Raw genomic sequence first — 17,200 nt, forward strand, 5'->3', positions numbered from 1 at the left:
CTTACCTATTACTTAGAAGCCTGTGTATAAATAATAATAATAACAGTAATACTAATAATTACTACCTTCCCTTTCCGTTTCACTGCACAGTGTTAAGTTAATCACAGAACACTGTATAGCAAGCAGGCTTACGGCTCACTTTGAACACCAACATAAGCCTAAATCATGAGTGTTCAGTTGGTATGGCAAAGGACGAGAAGAAATGAAATGTGAATAAATCATACATTTATTTATATCGTCAATGGTGCTGTTCTCTTCCCTTTCCTCTTACGTAAAACAATAATAATGATGATCATAATACAGATTCATAACTTTAAAAAGGAAAATAAACTTCAGAATCCGACTTCCCTCGAAGAAGAAGTCTGGGTAAACACAATGAATATTGCTGTTTGCGCGGCCTCGCTTTTCATCTTGTTTGCGCTTCCATAATCTTCATGTCCTGTGTGATATTACTCTGCAAACGCTGTTCTTTGGCTTCGGGTATTTCCGCGTTCTGCAAACCGAGTCGCAAAGGAGATCTATAAAAAAATTCCGAGGAGTGTGTATATATTGAAGCTGAGCATAATAACGTACTTTCCTTTCTGAAAGAGAGAGAGGGAGGAGTTTTCCCCGTAGTGTTTTCGATTCTACGGGATAGATTTTAGGGTGCCTGATGAGCTGTGTAGTGATTCTCGGTTTTCCCCCTGGTTATTTTCTTTTAGGTTTCTGAAAGGTGGACTGTAGTGGAGCTAATGCCATGCAAGTCTAGACTTATCCCTTCGAGACACAACTGAGATAACCCCCACTTCAGGTAAAAAACAAATAAAGCATCATTCTGAAGGATCTAATTAACCTTTGTAATTGTTCACTCAAACGTCGTTGTCTGGGATGTTAAAGTAATGGCGTCACTGAGTGGCAGAGGAAGCGATCATTTAGCTCGATTGGGGAGGGAGGGTTTCTGGAGCTGATTCGGCAGGAACGAGGCTTGCGTCATGGATGATAAGGTCCTCGGAAACATCATCTCCCAGTCGACGATGTCTGAAAGGAAGGTCTACTAAGACAGCTTTGCTTGGATCGACGGGGCCGCCGCCTCCCAGTCGACTGAAAACGAAGGGCCCTCTTGGCTGCTCGACTTCTTGCTGCTGTTTCTGGTGGCTGACGTAGTAGAACGGATGCTGGAAGCCGTCGAAATCCTTTTCGCTGCTGTCGAAGCCCTGGTGCTCTAGAGGAGAAAGAGAGAGATGAGATAAAAATGTTACTCATTAATAATTAGGCCGACTGCGTTGAGGAAACTTGCAACCAACCGTAGCAGTTAGGCGATGGTTGAGTAACGCTTCGTATTTTAATCTGGTTTAGAAAAAGACATAAACTTTAAAATTCATGCTAATCAGATTTTTAATATCGCGGAATGCTGTTCTGTTTATTGATAAATTTCAAGGAAATGTGCTGTGTGAAACGTTTCTTATTTGACTGTTCGAAAGGCAATCTCTGAATTAGCCCAGGCTTCTTATTTCCAAGACGATTCGTTATTAAGCAGTAGCAAGCATTATTTATCCCCAGAAGGACTCCGAGAAAAACAAAATTGTTACGGAAGTTTTCAAATGAAAGCTTCGAAAATACGACCTCCCTATGACTCGCAGTGACTGGAATTTTCGTATCCTTCCTTCATCATATCCTAAATTCTTTCTTTGTCTTTAGATGATTAGCATCGTGGCCTATTGTGACTCCAGCTTTTGGATGTATAACAATCTTTACTAACCTGAAGCTGAACTAGTTGACATCAAGGGAAAATGAGAACGTTCTACTTTCATTGTTATTCTGGCGGTGAACAGGACACCTCATATTCATACCATTCTGACAGTCATCACTTGACCTCCGAGGATAATCTGAACTCATATCCATACCACTCTGACACTGATCTTGACCTCAGATGAAACTGTCATATACTGACAGTTGAAAGGCGTCCTCAGAGGCAAATGAGTACATGTTATTTAATTAATTTTGTAACGTAGATCAGTATTGGCCTCAAAGGAAGATAGGTTGTCATTATTTTTACTGCATTTATCACTCGACCTCAAAGGAAAATGAGTGTCATTTTTACCATTTTTCAGGCATAGACCATTCGACCCAAAGGATAATGAGTGTCATTTTTACCATTTTCAGGCATAGACCATTCGACCCAAAGGATAATGAGTACTTGTCATATTTTCCTAGCGTCGTTACTCGACCTCAAGCGAAAATTAGTACTATCATATTCATTATTTTTGTGGTACTGATCACTCAACCTTGAAGGACAATGAGTAATTGTCATATTCATTATATCTGCGGCAGTCATCACTAGACATCAAAGGAAAATGAGTACCTAGAGCAGTCATCATTTTTATAGCACTGATGATCGCTCGACCTCAAAGAAAAAGGAATACTTGTCACGTTCATTATTTTCCCAGCAATAATTACTTGACCCCAAAGGCAAAACGCAAACTCACATTCATACTACTCTGACCCTGACGGAATAGGTACTTATCATATTCATTATTTTCCCAGCAATAATTACTTGACCACAAACAATCGACTTCGCAAACGAAACACTCGAACTAACCTCGCTTATTCAGAAAGAAGTCTGGATCCTCGTTCAGGATGCTGTAGATGATCCTGGCGTCTCTGAGCTGCTGTTGCCCGTTGATGAGTGACAGCCAGTCCTTGGAGTGGTCTCTGGTGGGGGCGTATCGAGACCTCACCACGCCCACCACGCCCATCACCTGGAAGGAGGCGGGTCAACGAGGGATCAGCGGATATAGGACTTTGGATGAAAGAGAAGGGTAAGTTTCAATTGAATGACCATACCTTTAAAAACCTCATAAATTAGCATTATTAATACACATGCACAGTGTATGTGCACAAATGAAATCACGCATATATGCGTACGCTTGCAGAGCAGTATATCTATTTGTACAAGAGCAATTATGGAATCATTCTAGGCAATTATAGTGCCAAACTAAGCTTAAACTACATAAGAAGATACATTTAATTATTTTCCCCTTCCATTACCACCTCCTAATATCTATTCTCATTCTATTCAGAGGAGTTAATTATTGACCAGTTTCCCTTCCTAGTCATGGGGTCTGCAACCTCATCTCAAACTTCCATGCGTAAAATTAGAGATGGTAAAGCCTGGGGTCTTGTATCCGTCATGCCTACCCCGAGAACCGGATAAAAAAGATGAGGGTTTACATTAAACTCGCGCTTTATCTAAAAAAACAAAGCCCTACTGAAACCTCAGCTTGGGAGACTGATGTTAGGAACAAAGAGAACCATGAAGAAGCCAAAACATTGAAGAAGAGAGAAACATCAGTTTAAATAATGCAATAACAGTATGATGAATAAAAGAAAGCTATAAAGTACTGCTGTTTCAAGTTAAATAGGTCTCCACCGTTGTCTGCACCTAACATGAATAGTGTGGTGTGCCCGCAACTTTGTTTGTGGAATGATCCTCTCCTGTCTAGACATGTCAGTATCTAGACGCCAGTGAGTGAGCGCTTAAAGCCTGTCCACACTAGGAAACATTGTTTGGAAACAAAGTTTGCAAACTGTTTGCAAACAATGTTTCCTAGTGTGGGCAGGCCTTTAGGAACCAAGAACCATTACAGTATAGCACTAAATAGTTAAGAGTTCATGAAGTACAACGAAGAGGAAACGAATAGGGTAGACCTACACTCTTAAACAAAAGTTGATTGTTTCTTTCCCTTTCCTGTCAGGGTCTGGGATTCTCGGCATGTTTCCGCGATCTTATATTTCTTAAGTTGTGAGTCTATCACGCCCAGTATATCAGCACCATTCATTATCTCTTTCCCTACCTTATCCCCCACCCCACTTGCTCTTCTTTCTGCAAGGCTAGTCCTATACAGAGCATTGATTTTCCCACCCTCTATAGTCCTCTTCATGTAAAATGTAAGGTCACGAAAGTGATATAAGATGCAAATGGAGAGATGCTATCTGAAGAAAATACAATATTGAGTCGATTTAGTGAGTATTTAGAAGCTATGATAGGTTAAATAGAAAGGTAAAACAATAAACCCGTTGCTATTCTAGACGCCAGAAAATCAAAACATGGAACAGAAGAAAGGCAATGTCCTTGGTGGGTTAAAATGATATGCTAATGAGACGTACATGAAAAAGTTTTGTTTTGAGAACCCGGTCTTTTAAATGATTTTTGTTCTTACCTTCCGCCAGCTTCTAGCAGATATTAGCTTTGAAGAGAAGAGAGGAGGAAGAATAACGGATAAGACAGACCTTGTATAAAATCAGCTTAATTGATGCTGTCATTCATTTCGACCGGAACTTGTTATATCTATGTCATTCATATAAAACAAACAAAAAAAGATCCGTCAACTTGCAACCAGAATAGAATGCCGAAATTGATAAAAAAAAAAATGTTAAAGAAAATGAACAACAAATCAACTCCAAAAAAAAAAACTTAAAATAACGAACAATGACGTCCCTAGTCTCGTGGGAGCTATCCTGAAACAGATTGGTGACTATTCTTCTTCCTCTTGATATTCAGTTGCAAGAATTGGAACGAATTAATTAGACGTTTCTTCTAACTCAAGAGGAGGAATGTAATTGTTCTTTGTGGTCGCTTTCGTTGATGTTTTTGTAGTTTGATGAAGAATTGGTCTTTGTCTGCCAGCACAGGGTTTTGATCATACGGACTTTCAATTAACAAGACATGAACGTACTAAATGACATGAGAGAGAGAGAGAGAGCGAGAGAGAGCATGAAATATTGACAGAAAAAATCAAGTACCTTAAGGCAGCCAGAAGGAGAAAGAGAACACCAGGAGTAGATAATACCTAAAGTCGATAAACGAATAGGACACATACACACAGATAAACATACGCACAACACCAGAAAGTGGCACAACACAGAAAATAAAGAACTTAAACGCAATGGAGCGAAGAGACCATTGCTTCAGTGCGTCTAAATTTTCTTAGGCACAGAACAGTAGAATACTCACCATGACGAATAAAACACACCGCATGTGAAACTAGTTCTCAAGCCTTCCGTAAAGAATTTCCTATGGAAGCGGCAGCTATGTGTGTGTGTGTTCTGGATGAGGTCAGTCCGCTGAATGCTGCGTCCTGTCACAGGACCTTCCCATATATATAGGCCGCCTTTGACGGTCATGTGTGCTCAGAGCTTTTCTAGACGCAAGCTGCTTACCGAAGCCAAAGTCCCCTGTTTTACTTGCCAGCGTCTTCAAGCGGCATTAACAAAACGATCTTTTTACTGCATTTTCAGGGTCTTTTTTTTCTATTTGGTTCAGGTATTGAAAGGGGTGAATGTATTTCGATTCATTTTGGTGTTAGGGCTGAATGTGATAATACTGAAATTACTTTTTATGTGCTTACTTCTTTTCACTACTCATTTTTTTCCCCATTGGATAAATAGGGGATTTTATAAGTAGTAACATTTTTTTTAGTTAATGTTTAATTTTTTTTTTCTTTTGCGAGGCAAATGATACATCTTTAATCTTGGAATGGCAAGCAGCAGACCTAATTTTTATCCTGATGAATAACGTATATTTCTTTTCTCTTCCTTCACTGGAAGGCAAGGATACATTTATGCATTATGACGTCACCAGAAAACCCACCGGCAATCGGCTTTTATATATGGGGTAAACAGACCGACTGTTGACACTGCCGCACATGCCATTGTGTATTTCTTTATTTCCGGCTGTATAGTCCATCAGGGAACAATTGAACGTAAAGTGGACAACAGCAGACCCATGTCTCATCCCTTGTTGAATTTTGGGATCACGGGGATCCCCTGGACCATCCCGCGCTCAGCTTCCCCCGTCACCTCTCCCAGGCTCTTCCCTCGACCGACCATTCTCCCGGTGGGACATAATACACCCGCTCCCCCCACCCCCGCCCTCCTCCCTTACCCCGGTACTGGTCGAGGAGGGACTGGTACGACTTACCCACCCTACTCTAACCACACAGATTGGTGCCCTGGTGGCGAGTCGTCCAAGCGTATGGCCAGAGTGGTGCGTATTGTTACAGATATTTTTTTTTTTTCTAGTTTCTATAACTGATGCACCGTTCGGTTTTACGCTACCTTGTTTGTGGTTTATGATTTGTATTTCACAGTTTCCCAGTGTGAATCGTGGTTCTTAGTTCCTCTATCTAAAAGTCAATATCCGTATTCATTTTATTCCTGGTAAGGTCTATCAATTATTATTTACAATTTATCAAAGTCAATGTAAATTGTATGTAAGAAAATAGCAAAAATGTTTGCACATTTGTTGTACTCCACAGAGGAAAGATGAACTGCATTACGACTTTGATATAAAGTAATTCAAATTTTTTTCCATACACACACTTATATATATACATGTACACACGCACACACGCACACACACACACACACACACACACATATATATATATATATATATATATAGATATATATATATATATATATATATATATATACATAAGGCCGGAGCTGGAGCTCAAAGAAGATATATCCCGAAGGAAGTAGTAGGGAAAGGCATCCTCATCTTTCAACAGTTTATTTTAATGCCGACGTTTCGCGACGAATTCCAGGTCGCATTTTCAAGGCTAAAAATATATATAAGTTTACGAACATTAATAATTGATCTAATTTAATTTATATTAAAAATGTCATGGCAACAGCTCTCAATAAAGTAAAAAGTAAAAAGTAAAAAGTTAAAAGTTAAAAGTTAAAAGTTAAAAGTTAAAAGTTAAAAGTTAAAATTCAATAGCACCTCCAAAGTCAGACATATTAAAAGTACAGGACTTCACTAAAATTTCAGAAACACCTACCTATACAAAAGAAAGAGTAAGACTAACACAATATAGGTAAAAATACAGTGAGGCAGACCAGCTGCCCAAACTAGGCTATGAACAATTTTACAGAGGACGTTTGGGTATTTAACGACGGTACAGTCTTTTTAATAATTATAGATTCTAAAATTGTCAGGTTGTTGTTGTTCCGCAGTTGGCCCAAGATAGAAAAATCCTTGCTGTCAATATATGTTTTACATGTTTTTGAGTGATTCCGTATATTGGATTGTTCTGGATTAGATAACCTACTACCTGTTCTATGGCTTATGCCCCTGTGGGAATCAATTCGAACCTTCAACAGCCTCCTCGTGCATCCCACGTATGTCCCGTGATCACATCTCGGGCAAGTATATTTATATACGACGTAACGGTCATAAAAGGGAATTTCAGGATGAAAGCGTAACAGTTCACCGACGTGAACTATATAAATACAGTTACGCATAAAAGAGGAAACACAGGCATTAGGCGTCGAACGAAGAAATTAATGCGCGGAAGATCCAGAGTCGCCCAGTCTGTGTTATGCGTCATGAAAGCAGCGGAGATGAAAGCTAAGGGTAACTACAATGGAATTTGCATATCGGGAAGGTCATAAAATGGTGCCCGTTCCTTTCCGAAGTAAAATGGAATTTCGAACAGAGCGGGAGAGAGAGAGAGAGAGAGAGCGCGTGTTAAAATCTACGGTCAAATAGCCCGTTGCTTCACCAGCTAAAATTAAAATAAATACGCCGTATTTTATTAGAAATAATTGTTATGTACTGTTTAACATGCACATTATTTATTTTTTTACATTTTCATTCCAATGAATAAATCATAAATATCCTATTCTAAAATTCCTGTGCCTTTAACTCAACGAGAAACATCTTTTTCAGACCTTCTTAGGCTTTTCCATAGGGCTTTCCCACAGCCGCCACCCCCACCCCCGGCCACCAACAAGGACAACAACAGCAATAACAACAATAAAGTAGTTTGTAGGCTTACTCCCAGAGTAAGCGAAAGCCGAGAGAGAGAGAGAGAGGAGGGAAAGATGGAGAAAAGGATATGCAGGCGGAGAACTATTTAATTAGAAAACTTATGTAAAGAGTGCCGTGTGTGTGTGTGTGTGTGTGCGTATGCGCCTAAACAGGAGACTTGCCTAATTAAAAAACTTACAGAAAGAATTTTATTAATATTGTAATATACTGCAGAGAGAAAATTGGGTAGCAGCATCTCCTTTTTTACCTTCCAACGGATATAATTGACTGAGTATCGCAAATATGAATTTTTAGTTGGCTTAAATTAAAGTTACTTACGCCTGCACGAGCCCTTATCTAAAGACTACCCATAAATGTGGTAAATAAAGTGTTAAAGAGTATGATAGGCTTGGTGTGGACCTATGGGCTCTGTCTAATCAACAGTGATTATAAACTTTCAATTACTTCATAGTATCATTAGCTCTTAGGCCTCTTTCAATTATTTTTTAAAGTGAGCAATCTTTGGCAATTCTATTCGATGAAGTCTCAATTATCCTTTTTTTTTATTTAAATTTACCTACTTAAGTTTACATAACATGGAGCTTTTTTATGTAAATTTACGTGCATTAGTTTACATTTTTATCTATTTATCAATTTGTTAATTCATTCTTTTTCTTTTATTTCCTTTTTAAAAAGTGAGATTTCTTCTTTCTGTATTTCCCTTTTACCTCCTCTCACTTCTTCCTATTAACACCATATTCTTTGGCAGCTTGAATTTCAAGTCAGTGGCCCCTTTGGTGGGCTTGTTCTATACGAATAGGGTTTTTCTTCTTCTTCTTCTTCTGAATAATAATAATAATAATAATAATAATAATAATAATAATAATAATAATAATAATGATAATAATAATCAAGCAGCCACCCATAGCGCATCTCCTATCATTTACACGATTACTTAGACGTTTGAGTCTAAAACGTTTGTCTTTTTATTACCTCAGAAATCAAAATGCTTTCCTTAGGCATACCGTAACGCATGCATAGTTCTAGAATACAAACTTGTATCGTTCTCCCGTGGTGAGGTAGAGCCGTCAGTGCACCTCACACGGTGCACTGTAGTCATTACTTACGACCCTTTGCAGCGTCTCTTCGGCCCCTGGCAACAAACCTTTTCGTTCCTTGTACTGCAATTCCGTTTATATTCTACTCCTTCTGACTTAGTTTCAATTCTCTCCTAATAATTGTTTCTTACTGAAAATGCCAGGTTTTCCTCCTGTTATAAATTTAAAACCTTTCCACTTCTAATTTCCTTTTCAGCACTGAATGAACTCACAGATCTCAGCGCTTGGCCCTTGTCCGAACTCTTACATCTCATTTCCAATTCCACCTTGCGTCGTTGAGAAAGTCTGTTTGTTTGTGTGGTGTTTTTACGTTGCATGGAACCAGTGCTTATTCAGCAACGGGACCAACGGCTTTACGTGACTTCCGAACCACGTCGAGAGTGAACTTCTGTCACCAGAAATACACATCTCTAATCCCTCAATGGAATGCCCAAGATTCGAACTCGCGGCCACCGAAATGGCACGTCTTAAGGTATATTTACACCTACGAACTTTCGTGTTGCGGGCTGTTACGGGGTGGGACCGCAAGAAACCGTTAAAACTGGTTTACACTTACGCACTTTTGTCGTGCGGCTATCACGGTGTGGGATCGCAAGAAACTGTTACAAACCGCACTGCAAACGCACCGAAAGCGGCTATGTAAATTGAGAATCAAATTATTGTTAGAAAGGGACTTAATATACATTTTGCATTAGAAGAATATGCATTATTGATTTTTTTTAATGATAAACAATTTAATGAATGTCACTGGCGGGAGCAGGTGATGACCGTTAAAGCCGCTTGACGCTGCCCGGATTTTAAATCATTTAAAATTTTTTAGTGGCGTCTGGCGGGTTTATGAAGTCGCATGAGGCCGTATGCGGTGTAGCGCAGCCAGGCAACAAAAGAGGTAAGAACCCGCATGGTTCCGTGCCACACCGCACCATACCTCACATGGCGCGATGTGGTGCGACGTCGTACTACCTGCAAGGGAGTGTTACGGCCTGATGTGACGGCACCGTACGGTGCCCTTGCGGTGCCCTTACGGCGCCGTCATACACGATTCATACATGCCGCGCACATGTTGCGGGGGCGTGCGGCATGTTACGGCGTCTCTGTAGGTCGATTGGATGGAAGGTTGTCGCGCATTCTGGGGAGGATAAAAGGGGCCTGACTGACCACTGGGGCATACATTCTTGCTGTGACTGCCTGACTGACCAGCCGCTCTGTGGCCCAGCCTCTCTTGCCCAGCGACGCTCGCCCAGCCACTCTTGCCCAGCGACGTCCTCTCTCGCCCAGCGACGTTCACCCAGGGATGCTGCCCCATGGACGCTGACCCAGGGACGTTTACCCAGCGACGTCTACACCCAGCAACGTTCGCACAGCGACGTTCACCCACGTGCGCGCACCCATGGACAGCTGCCCAGCGACGTTCTCTCAGCGACGTTGACCCACGTGCGCTCACCCAGGGACGCCAACTCAGCAACGTTCTCCCAGCGACATTGACCCACGTGCGCGTTCACCCAGGGACGCCTACCCAGTTTTCCTAGCCATGTTTTCCCAGCCACGTGACATGATGCCCCTACAGAAGACCACCCCCAGGCCTACCAAGCAGTCCCAGGACAGCCAGGACAACCAGGACATGCAGCTTTCTCAACAGTCGGAGACCTCGGAACACGAGGAAGAGCTGAACATTGAGCCAACCGTATCCATTGTGGAATCCCAGGACATCGAAGGCCCGAGTGGTATCGTCGTGCAGCCGAAGAAACGATACCGCCCCAGCAAGAAGGGCATTCAAGACTACCCGTTCACGCCAGAGGACAAGGAAGTCATCGTGGAATTCATCAAGGCCCACCCTACCTTGTACGACAAGTGGGACAAGCAATGGTCGAATACCAGGAGGAAGGAGGAACTCTGGCGTGAACTGGCAGTGAGTTTCATCGACTGCAGCTTCCAGCAAGTCCGCAAGTTCTTCGAGGCTCACCGAACAGTCTTCGGCAAGATCGAGAAGCGTGAATACAAGAGCGGGTCGGCTGCACGCAGCAGGACACCACGGGAAGAGGAGGTGATGACCACGTGGGCATGCCTGGGAGGACACATTGCCCATGAACCAACAGCAGCTAGTGATCGGTTCTCGCCTATATCGTCACAGAGAACCGACGCAGACGATTCCTCTACCGACATGTCGGGCCTATCAGCTGCTTCGATCCAGCGGAGGAGGCGGCTGAAGCAGAAGAGAGTGACGAACCTCCCAGAGGACTGACAGCTATCCGCCGACATGTCAGTAAACTCTACAGAAGGCCTGCAGACTCAACTGACACAGATTATGACCAGCATTAACACACTGATACCACAAGCGCAGGACAACACCCACCGTGACATCGCTGTGTTCATGCAAGACCTGATGCAGCGCTTGGAGTACGTGCCTCGAAGATACCAGAAGCCGTTCTTTGAGCAAGTCATCAGGCTGTGTCATAGTTTGGAGGGGCCCGAGGAAGAGGATGCGCCGACGAAAGAGGCCATGGCTCGTGGCGGTTATTCCCACTGGACGCCCCTGCGAATTGATAAGGAGACGCAGACGAAATCTGGGACTTCGACACCTTCGACACCTTCTGCAGTGCAACCGGTTCGGGCATCACCACACCAGTGGTTCGCGTCTCAACCCCAACCTGTGTTTTTTTATGATCGGCACCTTCAACACCAGCCTCAGCTGCAGCAGCAGGTACCTCATGGGTACGCAACTCCGGCGCCAATTTTAGTCATATTCAATTATTTTTTTAATGTTTATAATTAATAATTATTCTTTTTGTAATAAATATGTTAAAATAGTTTTTTGCATTTACATGTTCCTTACTGATGCTTATTCAATTATTTTTTTAATGTTTATAATTAATAATTTATCTTTTTGTAATAAATATGTTGAAATAGTGTCATGCATTTATATTTCCTTATAGATTCTTAATTTATATGTCATGACAATATACGTATATGATATGATTGGGTGAAATGAGATTGAATAAAAAAAAATATAACAGGAAATATAAAATGAAATATATGTGAAATATGAAATGAATAGAACTCTGAAAATAACTTGAAATATAAAATGCAATAGAATAATCAAAGAGCATGGCCAGAAAGAATAATAACATGAAGAAATATAACAGGAAATCTTAACATGAAATATGATATATGATCTATGAAATAAATACAACTCGGAAAATAACTTAAAGTATAAAATGAAATGTAACATGAAATAAATATGGCCATCAAATGATATAATAACATACAAGGTAAGAACAATAATATCATATTGAGAACATGATCAAATTAACATGAACACACACAAATATGATAATGAAACAGTAATTAACACTGACTGGACATGGTTATTTACAGGGGAACAATGAAAAATCAGTAATATACTAAAAAAAATATTGGCCTCAGTTGATAATATATGATATTTGCAGTTGAACATGTTATGGTAAAACGAAGTCCCAATTTCAGTTTCTTACATTCTATGCTTTTTATGTTCATTTTCTTACATTCTATGCTTTTCATGTTTATTTTCTGATATTCTATGTTTTTCAGGTTTATTTTCTGATATTCTATGTTTTCCATGCTTATTTTCTTACTTTCTATGCTTTTCATGTTAATTTTCTTATATTCTATGCTTTTCATGTATGTTTGTATAAGTATATTTTTTATGTCCATCATTTGCTTCTCATTTGTCTCATTATTATGAATTTTATTATAACTTTAAGTTAATTATTTTCCAACATCATTTTTTATATGTACCAATCATCACACCAATATCATTTATTGTATTAATATTGTTATTAGGACAATATCAAAGTATGGGAGTATAAAACAATGAGAAATATATCATGATGTTTATTTACAATTATTTACATTTGTTTGGTTACGTTTTATTACAGAGTTTTGGGTCCTCTACTCGTCAGTAGCTGGTCGTCCTCGAGGAAACACCAATCGCTCTTGCCATCCACTGCGCCGGCATCCGATGAGTAGTACTGGGCCAGGTAATCTCTGACGGCCTTCACTCGACGTGTGTAGTTTGGTCCCCTTCTTGCCATGAGTCGTTCCATGAGGTTCAGCGACTCCTCCCTCCAAGTACCTGCTACGACGTTATGGTGTTGGTCCTCATAGTCGTTGCAATGCCAGGTTGTGCATGAAACATGCACACAAAGTTATCTTCTTGCACACCTGTAATCCTGTTGCATCGTCGTCCCGAAGACTCGCCATCTCATCTGCAGCAGGACGAATGCATTTTCCACCACACGACGAGCGCGAGATAATCTGTAGCTGTATAGTCGTTCGGTGGGATCTTGTGATTGGTGGGAGTAGGGTTTCATTAACCACGTATTGAGAGCGAAGGCATCGTCGGCGACTATGTGGAAGGGGATGGGCTCGTCATCGTTGGGCAGATTTCTGTCTTGTGGGAGTCCTGCTCGGTTGTTTGCGATGGCCCTGGCCAGGTTGCACTTCTGCCAGGTTCCTCCATCCCCAGGACCTCCTTCTGCACCGACGTCGACGAACAGGAACTTGTACTTTGCATCAGAGAGGGTCGTGAGGACGATGCTGTGAAACTTCTTGTAACTGAAATACAGTGATCCTCCACCTTTGGGTTTCTTGATCGCGATGTGCTTCCCATCCAAGGCTCCCACACAATTGAAGTAGTTCCACTTGGAGGCGAAGCATTTTGCTACGTCATTCCATTCTTCTGGTGTCTTGAGGCACTTCATCACTTCTGGTTTGTATGTGTCGATAATGGCTTGGCAGACTACTGGGATAAATCTGCATATGGAACTTTTGGAGACTCTGAAGCTGTATTGCAGGCTTGTATAGTCGTTCCCACTTGCCAGGTGGCGTAGAGTGACCGCCAACTTGAGTCCCAACTCGTGTGCACGCCGCAACTTCGTGTCCTTCTTCTTCAACAGGGGCGTCAGCCTTTCGACTATCTCCTCAAACAATTCAGGGTAGATCTGTTGAAAGTTCTTGTGTCCTTTGTGGTCCACCTTGTTCAGTTCTTGTAGCAGCTGGTCGTAGTCCCCACGTAGTTGCTGCCGTGTCAGCCACTCCCGAGCCCAAATCCGCCTTGCCCTGCCGTCCTTTCTGCGTGGTGCTGGTGGCTGTGGCACCCTTGTATGTCTTCTCAACCCGTCGATGACCTGGACTGCACATAGACACAGGACAGCTACCAAAAAATCTCTTGGTCTCCTGGGGTGAGAGGCTGTTGAGGTCCATATTGCATGCTGGTTGGGCGTGGAATGAAGGATGTGCTTGGCAGGACTCTACATATACCCAAGGTTCATATCTGGCACAGTGTGGCACGATGTGGCACAGTGCACGTGCAAAAATCGTGCAATTTTGAAACTCGTGACTTGTGCGGGTGTGCACGCACTCCGCAACAACACCGCAACCCACCCGCAACACTCTGCTACACGGAGTAACAAAGCCGCAAGAGCACGTGGCCTGGCATAGTAACAACGACTATAACACCGCACCAACTCTGCGCCAACTCTGTAACACTCCGCTAGGCACCGTAGGAACACGCCGTGAGGTGCCCATAACCCACCACCCGGGTCTGCCCCACGCTGCCAAAAAAACGGTCATTTTTTTCCCAACCGCGTCAATTTTGTAACGGTTTCTTGCGGTCCCAAGCCTGTAACAGTCCGCAACACGAAATTGCGTAAGTGTAAACCTACCTTTACAAAATTGATGCGGTTGGGAGAGAAAATGACCGTTATTGGGCGGCGTGGGGCGGACCTGCGCGGTGGGTTACGGACACTCACGGCGTGTTCCTGAGGTGCCTAGTGGAGTGTTAAGACTGGTTTACACCTACGCACTTGCGTGGTGCGGGCTGTCACGGCGTGGGATTGCAAGAAACCGTTACAAACCGCACTATAAACGAACCAAAAGCGCGCCGCCTCGCTGGCGGGGGCAGGCGAAGACCGTTAAAGCCGTGCGACGCCGCCCGGATTTTAAATCATTTCAAATTTTTGAGCGGCATCTGGTGGGTTGATGAAGTCGCACGAGGCCGTAAGCAGTGTGGCACGGCCTCACAACAAGAGGTAAGAACCCGCACGATGCCGTGCCACCACACCCCACATGGTGCAATATGGTGCAACGTAGTACCACCAGCGAGGGAGTGCTATGGCGTGATGTTACCGCGTCGTGCGGTGCCTGTGAGGTGCCCTTATGGCGCCTTCATGCACAATTAATAAATGGCGCACACATGTTGCGGGCGTGCGTGTGGCGTGTTATGGCGTCTCCCTAGGCAGATTTTTTTTTTTTTTTAAGTGAACCTCAATACTTTTTTTTTCTTTTATTAAGAAAATTTACTTTACAAGATTATATTTTACAATTTTGTATATACAATATAAGATCTATGTACAATATAAAAATATTACAATTTATTATTTTTCTAGATATGTTTTTAAATTAGAAACATACTGATTCGTGAAAATTTTGTTAACATTAGACTTAAATCCTATAATATTTACATTAAATGTATTTAACAGTCTATTCTTTATATATTTAATAATTTGCTGGTCAGTACTTATTCCCAAATATCTTGCCATCCATATACTTGAAATAAAATCTGCTATTATTACCATTGCTGTATTTTCATCCCTTTTTGAGTTTGCTTCAAAATCTAGTTTTAAAATCCTTAACCTGCTATTAGTTTTTAATTTACAACATTTTCTAAGCAATTCGAATACCCAGGACAACAAATTCTTAACCAAAGGACAGAAATATACCATATGCATATTAGTTTCTATGCATCCACAACCGCATTCCTTAACATCTTTTATTTTCTTCATGGCTAGCTTATCATTTGTACTTAAAACTTCATGAACATACTTAAACAAAATTTCTCTACTATTATTTTCTATATACTTATTATTTACATGTTCCCAAATTAGTTTCCAGTTGAATAGTGGATACAATTTTTCAATATTTGGAATATATTCACTGTTTTTCATTAAATGTTCATATACCACTTTTGTTTTTATCTGTGGTTAAGAGATCATCTTATTAGCACTTCGTAATATATTTATCATACTTTCATAAAAACTAGGTGTAAAAATAGTGCAATCCTGATGTTGGCATTCATTTTCTATAGGGTAGGTTGCTCTGACTTTACAATAATAAATAATCATTTGGTAACCAAAACAACGATCTTTTAAACATTTTAGAAACGTATTAAACATGATTGACTTCGCTTTACACAGAATATCAATAATTCCACAACCACCTCTTAATTTTGACAAAAACATAGGTCGATTGGATGGAAGGTTGCCGCGCATTCTGGGGAGGATAAAAGGGGCCGGACAGACCACGGGGGCATCATTCGCGCTCTGACAGCCTGTCGACAATGTATAAATAAATAGAATTTTATTTTTTTAATAATAAATGATTTTTTAGTTATTTTCTTAATATTAAATGATTTTGTACATTTAAAAAAAAAGAAAAGCATGGCCATAAAGAATAATAACATGAAGAAATATAACAGGAAATCTAACATGAAATATGATATATGAAATAAATATAACTCGGAAAATAACTTGAACTATAAAATGAAATGTAACATGAAATAATATGCCATCAAATGATATAATAACATACAAGGTAGAGAACAATAATATAATATTGAGAACATGATCAAATGAACATGAACACATACAAATATGATAATGAAACAATAATTAACATTGATTGGACAAAGTTATTAACTGGGGAACAATGAATAATAAGTAACAGACTAAAGACATATTGACCTCAGTTAATAATATATGATATTTGCAGTTGAAAATGTTATGGTATAAACCAAGTCCCAATTTCATTTTCTTACATTCCATACTTTTCATGTTCATTTTCTTACAGTCTGTGCATTTCAAGTTCATTTTCTTACTCTCTATGCTTTTCGTGTTCATTTTCTTACTTTCTATGCTTTTCATGTCCATTTTTTTACATTCAATGCTTTTCATGTTCATTTTCTTACTTTCTATGCTTTTCATGTTCATTTTCTTACTTTCTATGCTTTTCATGTAGTTCTTACTTTTTCTATTGCTCATGTCAGGTTTTCTTACTTTCTATGCTTTACATGTCCAGCATTTGCTTCTCATTTGTCTCATTATTATGAATTATGTTATTATTACTCCGCAACAACACCGCAACCCACCCACAACACACCGCTACACGGAGTAACAAAGCCACAAGAGCGTGTGGCCTGGCATAGCAACAACGACCACAACACTGCGCCAACTCCGTAATACTCCCCTAG

At 40.8% G+C, this 17,200-nt stretch overlaps 2 protein-coding genes across 2 annotated transcripts; both read right to left on the minus strand.

The window, feature by feature from the left end:
* Positions 1-210: 210 nt before the first annotated feature.
* LOC135226576 (uncharacterized) lies at positions 211-5,143 on the minus strand. Its single transcript, XM_064266260.1, has 3 exons — positions 4,994-5,143; positions 2,579-2,738; positions 211-1,201 (listed from the first exon to the last, which is right to left on the minus strand). Exons 1-3 carry the CDS (start codon positions 5,015-5,017, stop codon positions 912-914), a joined length of 474 nt encoding a protein of 157 aa, XP_064122330.1. The 5' UTR covers positions 5,018-5,143; the 3' UTR covers positions 211-911.
* Positions 5,144-13,100: 7,957 nt separating this feature from the next.
* LOC135226263 (putative nuclease HARBI1) lies at positions 13,101-16,991 on the minus strand. The gene is made up of 2 exons (XM_064265702.1): positions 16,919-16,991; positions 13,101-14,086 (listed from the first exon to the last, which is right to left on the minus strand). Exons 1-2 carry the CDS (start codon positions 16,989-16,991, stop codon positions 13,101-13,103), a joined length of 1,059 nt encoding a protein of 352 aa, XP_064121772.1.
* Between the last annotated feature and the right edge of the window lie 209 nt (positions 16,992-17,200).

This window comes from Macrobrachium nipponense, chromosome 14 (genome assembly GCF_015104395.2).
Source record: "Macrobrachium nipponense isolate FS-2020 chromosome 14, ASM1510439v2, whole genome shotgun sequence".
NCBI lineage: Eukaryota > Metazoa > Arthropoda > Malacostraca > Decapoda > Palaemonidae > Macrobrachium > Macrobrachium nipponense.

What these genes read in the sequence shown, in the direction of transcription:
- LOC135226576 (XM_064266260.1), bottom strand. Translation starts at nt 5,017, where the DNA reads ATGCGGTGTGTTTTATTCGTCATG. An exon ending in GGTGTGTTTTATTCGTCATG is followed by an intron (nt 2,739 to 4,993) that starts GTGAGTATTCTA and finishes GCCTCCTTCCAG; the next exon opens with GTGATGGGCGTGGTGGGCGT. An exon ending in CTTCTTTCTGAATAAGCGAG is followed by an intron (nt 1,202 to 2,578) that starts GTTAGTTCGAGT and finishes TTTCTCCTCTAG; the next exon opens with AGCACCAGGGCTTCGACAGC.
- LOC135226263 (XM_064265702.1), bottom strand. Translation starts at nt 16,991, where the DNA reads ATGAGCAATAGAAAAAGTAAGAACTACATGAAAAGCATAGAAAGTAAG. An exon ending in GAACATGAAAAGCATAGAAA is followed by an intron (nt 14,087 to 16,918) that starts GTAAGAAAATGA and finishes GTCTATGTGCAG; the next exon opens with TCCAGGTCATCGACGGGTTG.